At 35.3% G+C, this 10256-nt stretch overlaps 1 protein-coding gene across 2 annotated transcripts in view; it reads right to left on the bottom strand.

Moving 5' to 3' along the window:
- The window catches only part of EPHA3 (EPH receptor A3), a 323316-nt gene extending 313462 nt beyond the window's left edge, over positions 1-9854 (bottom strand). Inside the window, exon 1 of one of the 2 annotated variants that reach the window (XM_006926248.1) lies at positions 9546-9854. In XM_006926248.1, the coding sequence (XP_006926310.1) occupies positions 9546-9633 (88 nt within the window). In that variant the 5' untranslated portion in view covers positions 9634-9854. The remainder of the gene's footprint in view (positions 1-9545) is intronic. The other variant, XM_015600167.1, reaches the window with a different exon arrangement.
- Between the last annotated feature and the right edge of the window lie 402 nt (positions 9855-10256).

The raw sequence follows: 10256 nt of genomic DNA, 5'->3' as shown, positions 1-10256 counted from the left end.
AACCTACGCTTTTATTAATTGCTAAATTAGGTTTGAGAATCAAGAAATAAATATATATTAACTATTAACGAGCTGTTCTCTGTTTCCCTTAGTCACCCTGATGCAGACAGCGAATGTCTAAATTTCATGTTGATTGGAAACCAAACAACTTTGTCACTGGCAAAAAGTTAATTTTAAAGCTTTATATTTTTATCAAGTAAGGAAGGAGTGTGAGGGGGCAGGTATTATTATTTACTGCACCTGTAGAGTTTATTCATCGATCTTCCTTAACTATTATTTGAAAGAAAATAAAATAACCTTCCCTTAATGAATATATAGAAAATTCAAGGTGAAACCATTTTGATATTGATTAAATAGACTTATCAACAATGAAATTAACATAGGTGTCTCTATTGACTCAGTCCCCTTTGAAATCCTGCCATGTAATCAATCAGTGAAGACTTTTTTGTTTTAAAACAAGAGACAACTCTTGTTTAAAGTCAAGTTTACTCTTTAAAGTCAAGTTTACACTTTCTTGATTTGAGAGAGGTCCACAAACTCAAATATGAATAAAAAAATTAAAAAGTAGAGAAATTAGTTGTTGATCCTTATTCTCCAAAAGCAACAAAGTTTGTTGCTAAGCCTTCATTTTTGCTCATAGAAAATGTTCCAATAGTGAGTGGTTGGATAATTCATTGGGAACACAAATGATAACGTTAGAAATTTCTTTCTTTTTTTTTTTTTACTGTGAAGCGAGATACTAAAAGCAGCTTTCTGATGATTTGAATGTCTGATGTCATCAATATGCTATTTTTGCTCTTTACCAGGTTAACAGAATTTATTGCGGCAATTAATACAAAACATATGTGCTGAAATACCACATGAAAAATATAATTGCCCCAACTTAATTTGCTACCTTTCAAAACCCTGTTTTAGCTACATTTTCTCAGAGCTTCCACCTAATAGAGGATGAGTGCTTTTATGAAAGAGGAGATAAATCTTTATAATTTATTTTCTCATCTTAAATAATTTATAAATTATCTTTTAAATTAGAAAGGGTTTCCACAGGGACTAACATCTACTTTTTAGACCACATTCTATTTTTCCCCATTATTGACTTCTATCACAATTCCAATTGTTAATTCACACTCTATTTTATTATATTTAATCCTAGATAATAACATTAGGGTTACATTGACAATTGCCTCGCAATCTCTGTGTATACATTTTCTGACAAAATCTTCTTTCCAGGCTGAAGAAAGGAATGTTTGAGTGTCAGGAAAGGAAGACAGAGGTAAGAATGTGTGAAGAAAAGACATCACAGACATTTTCTCCTGTTCTTTCCTGTTTCCACATCAAATTTCCTTTAAATTATTTTCTTAGTGTGTCCTCTACACATACAAATAATCATAACTTGTGCATGTAAACACTTTGCAGTTTCTAAGTACTCTATGAAGTACTTTTTTGAAAGTACATTAAAGTACATATTTTCACTCCAGTACTCTGGGCTTCTAAGTTTTTCTTGCTAAGTCATAAGACAAATTAGTGTAGTCATTGAGATTAAAGTTGAAAAGCTAGTGCTTTTCCTGAATAGAAGGATGCCTCCTAATCCACAGGCATTTGTGTAAAAGAGAAAAGGTGAGGTTAAAATCAAAAGTCAAAGACAAGAGAGGGTCTGGCTTAGGTACTACTTTATTATGATTAGTTTCTTCAGTTGTAACAATGAGGGATGTAATACCTACTTTAGGGCTACTTTAATAATTAAATGAGGTCCAGTAGTAGTGAATAATAACATAAGGTAACAAACTTTCTACAGAAACTCTGTGCAATTATCTCAGTGTTGGGCATGACACTGAGGCCATGTTTTGTCCTGGAATTCCCTGGATTCAACAATTTTATTTTTTTATGAAAAACACCAAAATTCCAACACAACCACGGAAACATTAGCATCATCCAACTACTAACCTACCTCTATAACACTACTCTCAGAAACCCTTTCTGGCCCATTTCATGTTTACTGCCAGAATTGGAAGAAGGAAAAACCTGTCTGAATAAAATGGTGCCAATCAAATATGGGGCTGAGGAAGAAAACACACAAATTTCGATTGTGGATGGGGCAAAGTTTACGAACATTCATTCCCTTTAGCTCTCACGAGGGGCCTAATAGGTGGCATTAGTAGATGGTTATTAAAAAAAAAAAAAAAAGTGGAAAAAAAGATTCCTCATTTTAATCTAGCGAATGAAGGACTGAAGGAAAGGAGACCGTCCAAACGATCAAGAAAATAGCAAAGGGGTCGGGTCACACTGCCTCACGCAGGACAATATGAGGTCTCAGACCTTCCCGTGAGTCCCAACCCAGGGGCCAGGTACGAGGCACTTTTACAACTCTGCAAGGAGTCCCAGGAACCCTGCATAACTATATTCCACTCCTCTATCATCTGGTGGGTCGGTGAACAAGGATGGAAAGGAGACCGCGCCACCTCTGGACGCCAAGCTGAAAAGGCTGACAGACTGCAATTGGAGGCAGAGGAGCGGGGAAGCATAGATCCGTGGTCAAAGTCAATTGTGAAAGTGAGGAGGTGCCAGGCGGGTCCAAGACCCTCGAGCTTTCTGGGCGGGACCGACCACAGGTAAAGGGAGGCCAGGTGGTGAAGAGCACGCCGCCTCTCCGAGCGCCAGCAGCAACTCGGCAGCAGGCAGAGGGCGCACGTTTGCCTCTTCCCCGCCCCGTCTGCTCTCCGCGCTCTTTTGCCAGTAACTTGGCGCCTTCGCGCCCCCTCGCTCGGGCCTCCGCCTCGCCAGAGAACGCGGGGCACCGGAGTCCGAGCAGAAGGCGCAGCAGCAGGGCCTCTGCGTGTTCCGGCCGCCCGCCCAGGCCCGGAAAGCCGCGGCCAGCTCGCAGTGCTTCGGCAACGGGCTTCAGCCTGCAGGCGCGGAGACACTCGCTCACCAAGAACCCCACCCACCCCCGGGGAGCTGAGGCTGGAGGACACGGTCCTGGAGTTGGGTTTTTATGATCCGATCCTTAATCCGATCCGGAGAGAAAAAAATCGTGAATTGTTGAGAGACACCTTTTTCCCGCCGCACCACTGAGCCTGGTCCTGGCGGCAGAACAGTTTGTAGTTAAGACGCCCTGGTGGTGGGTGTGGTGGCATCGAGGAGCGCCTGCTCATCTCTCAGTCGCCACAATACTATCATTGCCCTTAAAGCCTTGCTTCGTGCTAAAATTTCTCGGGGCACAGTTTTGAAATTTAATCAGCAACACATTATCAAAAGCGGGCGGTGTAACGCGAAGGAAGAGAAGCCCGCCATCCCCTCCTGTGGCCACGCCAGTCAGTGGATAAGATTATGCACAACAGTTTGTTTGTACAGTGCTGCCTACTTGTTTTCCCCCTCCTTCCTCGTCTATTATTCTGACTTCACCATGTTGGTTTGGATTATGTGGATTTTCACCCTTTGCTTTGACTGGAACAGCAGGACATGGTTTAGAAAATGAAGGGAGGGAGGAGGTTCCACACCCAGGGCTTCCAGTTTAATAACATTACTCCAAGTTGGAGGCTTTATTTGTTGAACTGGTTTTGATTCCATCCACCCGCCACATGCATTTGCCCAGGCTTCCAAAAGGGAAAACATTCTTTGGCTTGTACTCTTTAAACTTTCCCGGATAAAATATTTTCTTCTGGGGGAAAATCAAAAATGTATAAACTTGAAAGGAGAAACAAATGCAACTCTACTCCCTTTTTAAGTGTGCAGGTTTTTAAAGATTTAATAAAAATTGATTACCCAGATGTTTTAAGTGATAAATTTTTTTAAGCGAAAGATTTATATATTACATTGGTTTTAGAACCTGTGCACTTCTCTACCTCTCCATCTTTCTAATCAACCTTTTATTTTCTTTTTGCTGGCAGATCTTTTTTCTTTGTAATCGATCACCCTTTTCTTATTTCAAAGAAAGCTGGTAGGAGGCAACAAACTTGCTGACTTGCAGAGTTTTCCAAGAGGAAGCCTCCTGCCAGATTCCCAGAACTACCTGATAGTAGGCAGCTGGTAACAGATTCACAGAGTGAAATCAAGGAGTATACATGTGCCCACACCCTGATTCTGACCAGAAGTGTCTTCCTAAATTGTTTTGAGGCTTGGGATCCTTTACATTTTATAAATGTCACATTACTTTTATTTCTAAAGTTGTTACAAATTATCTTATGCTTTAGAGTCTTTGAGAAATAAACTCCAAATCCTGATTTTTGGTATACCTGAATGAATAGTGTAATGAGTGTTTCACACCAGCAGTCAACTCTTTATTTAAAAAATCTGTGGAAAGCACTTTGTAAAAGCCCTGCATTGACCCTCCCTGGTGATAAAATCCAGATCTCTGAAAACAGAATCAACTAGAGAACACCTGCATCTGTTTTTCTAAATCTTTTATCAAACTGGAATTAGAAAAAAAAATGGTTTCTTAAATATTTTAAAAGAAAAACATGTATATTAAAAAATAAAGTTGACACTCTTGACAGAATATGATTTGTAAAACTTAGTGTTCTTCCAAGAAATACATATTTTCCCCTTACATTTCGTATTATGCCAAACAAAATCATTGGAAAATGACTAAAATCAAAGGTAACCCACATCAGAGATTGCTTAGTAAGTCAATGTCTAGAAGAACTTATCAAGTTTTGATGATTTGTGGAAAGTTTTATTAATATTTTCTGGAAGATTTTATGACTTGGAAAATGTACCTCTCAAGAACAGTTCTTGCTGTTTCCATTTGCGTTGAAGTTAGTAAATCAAATATACTGTGGAAATATGTTTCGCCTTTAAAAATCCTTTGCATATGTAACTGATTATTTGATATTTAAAAATTGCATGTATTTTGTTTCAGAAAAATTCAAAGTTTCAGAAACAATTTTAACATTTAAAAATCTTTATAAAGAAAATTATTATGAGATAATAAAGTGAGAGGCCTTTAAAGAACACGCCAAAACTTGAATATTAAAATGTGGATAACATGTGAATTCTTTCTTTAAGGATGTTTCTTGAGAGTCAAGGTGAAACTCCTAAATTGTTTATATAAGCAAGGAGCAAACTATAATTATATTTAAATAATTAAAAAACTTCACATGAAAATTCCTAAACAAACTAAATGATATTTAAAAAACTTTTAGGTTCTGATTGTGTACATTTTGTTTAACACATTTATGTTAAATTTAAGTACTTTTCATTGTAGCTCCCAATTTCTAGTGTTTCATGGAAAAATACATGAAATGTCTTTATATAAAATGCAACCATGATCTAACACGTGGCAATGGTGTTTTATTATATGTAGTTTCCCTTTTATGGTTCCAGTTGCCTCTGAGTTATAAATATATCCAATTGACTTTATTTCTTTAAATAGGCAGAAAAATGACATCGACCATAACATCAATAAAAAAGTAGAAAATTGAAAATGTTGATAGTTAACAGTGAAGCTGGTTTGCATTAATAACTCTGTTGTTTTTGCCAGAATATTTAATAAAATTAAGAGTTCTTAATTGCTCATTTAAGATAAAGACTAGAATGGTGTAACATGTGAAACATAGGAGTGAGGAGAATGGGGTATCAAAGTGGACATTTCTCCATTTGAATTATTATTATCAATATTAATCTTTAGGAAGATATAAATTTAGAATGAATTAATTTCATGATAGATTTTGAGAAAGTTATAAGAAGTTTCTTTCCGGCACAATCAAAATATTATCGTAGCAATTCAAGTTGTCAGTAAAAGCTTAAACAAATTTGCTGATAATCCTGTTAATGACCTAGGTCAAGTGTTAACTGTTGTGGGTTATAAAATAGTGAAATTAAGGTTTCTCCTACCTCCAGGCAAATAGCACAGTTATAACTGTTGGGGAGGAGGTAGAGGCGAGCTATTAGGAGAGCTATTAAATTACAAAAATGTGTAATGCATTCAATTATTTAGTCTAGCATGATGAAATGCTATTAAAGCAAATGTAAACCCTCTTCTAAAAAAGAAAACCTATAAAGATGATATAATAGCTTAGTTCTCAATATTTCAATCACAATATATTATTATTTGAAGATACATTTATATATAAAAAGTGATGCCAATTCATAGTAATGTTTTAAAAGGGAAAATTCAATTATTTAAATGTTTATTTTCTTTAAAGTTTGCCTAATATTGAATTCAAAGGGAAGCATACAGTGTTCATCTGCAAGTCTTACTTTTAAGCTTTAAACAATCACATAGGCTCCTCTAGTACTTAGAAGATTAATGTCTAGTGAAAGACATTTCATAGAAACAGTGTCCTAGCCACTCCAATGAAAGTCTCCTAAAATAAGAAGTATATAAACATGCAGATTTAATTTTATTTTGAAAACTATCATTTCCAATGTAAAGAACACTATGGGTAAAATGTTAATCTAATTCATAAACACTTTAGGACAGAAAAAATGATTTAGTGGTCTATGTACTGATGAATAAGCCATGCATGCATTCTGCTTCAGATTCCTTCAAATGTAGAAGTGTTTAAAGAGAGTACTTTATCCAATGTTAAAAGAAATAGAACTAAGAATAGCCAATAGTTCACTGTATATTAAGTTTTAAACTCTTTCCAAAGTTATTTTCATTTACCATTATCATCATCCACCTAGGATAGGAATAGGGAGAAAATATGAGGTTTTCTAATAATACATAGTTTAACAATCCTATTTGGCATGAAAAGTAGTTGATTTCTCATTGGAAGTCTTTTCTTGGTGTGTCATGTAAATAGAGAAACATGATAAGATTTTAATAAAATTCTATGCAGGTTTTGTAAAGTTTCTGATTAAGTATATAAGCCAATTCTTGATTTAAGTGATCATAGAAATTATGAATAATCTAGTATCATTGAGGCCAGTGATAGAAAGTATAACCTGGAATCATTTTCTTGAAATAATATTAGAAAGTTATTTGTAACTGGATTAATAAAAATAAGGCTCAGGTTAAACTTTTTTTTTCTTATTATGAACTCATGGCATTTCAATATTGAAATTTGATTATCAATATCTCAAAAAGAAAAGCACAATGACAAGTTTCCTAGCAATTAACTCAATGGTATGGTTTTGTTCTCTTTTAGTTCAATCAAGCCTAACTTCATAATAGATTGCTGAATAAATTCTAGTAAATTTTACTAGTAAATTTCTAGTAAATTTTATATAGTATTGAAATATAAATTTTAATGTAGCATTTTAAATGCTAAAATACCTAGTATTTCATATTTGTTTTCAAAATTTATATCAGAAAGCTATATTCATTTTATCATTATTCCTTCTACCCACTATATGACTTTTCAGAAGCATTGCTTTCTATTCAAACGACATTGTTAGAAGAATTACATGGAACTCTTGGCACATATTTGGGTTTTTCACTTTTCATGTCGTTCAACTCAACTATTAAGGCCCAAGCTATCGTATTAATATTTAAACCCTCATTCAAATATTACCCAAGTTAAATCACTCCATTTAAATTTTGTTTCAAAGCTTCCTTTCATGACCTCAGAAGGGAAAAAGACACTACCCACAGAACACAATCTGGAAAGAATAATCCATGAACAATGGATAGATAAACTTTTACCCAAGCAAATTAAATGTAATTATGTCAGTTCTCTGAGTATATTTGCCTTCCTATATACATATTGTTAATGTGTACCTGCTTGTATAATAACATGCATTACATACCCAGACATACACAAGGTGTGCTTTAAAAACAATCTGCATTAGATTATTCTTGTTTTATTAAATTAATATTCACTAATATATGTGTAAATAAGTTTAAAAGGACTTTTTTTCTCTTGCAATTTACTGAAAGTTTATATTGTCCACAAAAATACTCTCAGCTATATTTTTGTATTATTAATTCAGTAAAATCCATTATCTAAATAGTTTAGAAATTGTCCATCTGGAGAGATACGATTTATTATAGCTATATGGAAATAATATTACTATTTTCCTAGTTATTGTCAATATTTTAATATCTTTGAAAAAACAAATATTAAACATTAATTTTAACTTATTGATATGTTACTCATTGTACAAATGACTACTCTTGCCTTTCATTTATGAAGAATGACCATTACTTTCAAATAAACATTTCGATTTGATTCGAAAAAGAAAAGTCACTTGTAGGTAAAATATTTTCTTGATTCTTATAGTTTAGAATTTTCAAGTTCCCAATTAAAAAAAAAGACACAGAAAAATCTAGTGAAATCTGTAAAATGGATAAAGGCAGTCACTTAGGAAAGAATAAAATTAAACTGCTCCATTAGCAGTGAAAGTGGGTCACCAAATGAGAGGCAGTTTCTATATTTAATTTTAAAGTTTCTAAATATTTTGAGTTTTAAAAAATAGTAATGCATATAATATACCAATATATTTTTAGTGTGTGACATAATGTATGATGTAGCATTTGCACATCAACTGCTCAGTATTGCTAAATTCCAAAACAAATTGCTAAATTTTATTGTTATAGTTTAAAATGACTGAGAGGAAATCAAAGTTGTAAAGCAATCAATTACTCAGAGAAGTTTGTCTTAAGAGTTAGTGATTGTATTTACAAATCATTAGGAAGAGATCATAAAAGGTATAGAGGAAAAAGGCAATGCATCTATTAAGTATTCAATCTTCTAGGAAACATTGGTGTCCTTAATATTAAGTTTGCACTTTAATCCATTGAAAAGAGATGAATGCTCATTACGAGGAAAATAAATAACCTAACATCAAGGAAATGCAATATATTGCATATAAACATTCCTTCTTAATTTTGCTATTCAGATAGTAACTATACCTACCCAGGAACGTCTCACTATTCATTAAATACATTCTCTTATTCGTATATAAGCCCTTAAACAAAGAAAATCCAACCTTAGCTTATTCTAATTCCTGCAAATATTACTTATGTTAATGTGGCATATGCTGCTCATTAGAACCTGTACCATAGAGCAAACCATCGCCTGGCGGGATACACATCACTTAGAGCAGTTGCAACACAAACATCACACACACACACACACACACACACACACACACACACACACACACACACACTTCTCTCTTCAACAAACTCTGATTTCTCTTTATTCCATTCATAACGCCATGATCCTAAGAACAACCTGTCATTACGGTAAAACATACTAAAAATATAGAAAGGTGGCTTGAATTTTATTGTAAACTTCTCAGAGTACTACATGATCATAATTAGAAAATAAAATACTTCCATAGCTATTTGGCAATTAACATCCTGGGTTGAAAAACTGGAGAATTTTCTTTTCTTTTCTGCTTAAAATTGGCAAACAAGGTAATTGCTTGAATTGGTCTCAGATTAAAAACACATTTTAGGTTTAGGCAATTCAAAACGATCTATTAAAGTGTTTTAGAAGACAGCCGAAGATAAAAACACAGCTTTAGTTTACTCTCAGAGCAAACTGCTTTATTCGGAGACACCTTAACGACCTAAAAAGGTTTCGGTGAGAACGTGCTTTGAAGAGCGTTAGCCTGGCGGGGCAGGGCTGTGCGCGTCGCGGTACCTGGCTTACCTTCATTGGAAGGCTGGAGAGTCAGTTCCCCGAAGCAGTTGAGAATAGAGCTGCTGAGAAGGAGGAGGATGGAGAGGTGACAATCCATGTTGCTGGTGCAGAGGGCAGTGAGAGGAGCATATCTCCATGAAGCATGCCACTGATGTGAGGGGGAGCGCTCTGATTGCTGGAGAAGTTACCATGCTCCGCTCGCAGGCTGATGTCAAGTTTGACACTGGAGATAAGGAGGAGTCTGGCTGCCTTTCTGCGAACCTCGCTCAGGGACTTCCCTGGGTCCTAGTGCCGTCATAAGCGAACGCTGAGGAGCAGGACCGCACAAGGCGGCTCTCTGACCTCTCTGAAGCGCGGAGCTGGGAAGGGAGAGGCTGGGGGTGGTGCCGTCCTGCCAGTGCGGCAGGAATTCCTAAAGTTGTGATGGGACAGTGGTGGAGGATAATGGTGGAAAAAGAAAAACATCCTCTCTTTATTTTCAATGAAAAACAGCTATTTTGTTTGCTGTGCGTGCTCTGTAGGTTAATTCCCTGAAGAAACCAGAACCCTGACAGGAGTGTCATATGGCAGTATGAGTGGAAAAGAAACTGAAATGCCAGAGAAGTATTTGTTATGAAAAGAACGGAGTCCTTCATTTTTTTTTTTTTTTAAAGATGATTGTATAATTCAAAGGAAATTTAGGCTCATGCCTTTGCTATGTTCAATGTGATCATAACTCTT

The sequence above is a fragment of the Pteropus alecto genome, unplaced genomic scaffold (genome assembly GCF_000325575.1).
Source record: "Pteropus alecto unplaced genomic scaffold, ASM32557v1 scaffold239, whole genome shotgun sequence".
Taxonomy (NCBI): Eukaryota; Metazoa; Chordata; class Mammalia; order Chiroptera; family Pteropodidae; genus Pteropus; species Pteropus alecto.
This window is presented reverse-complemented; position numbering and strand designations above follow the sequence as displayed.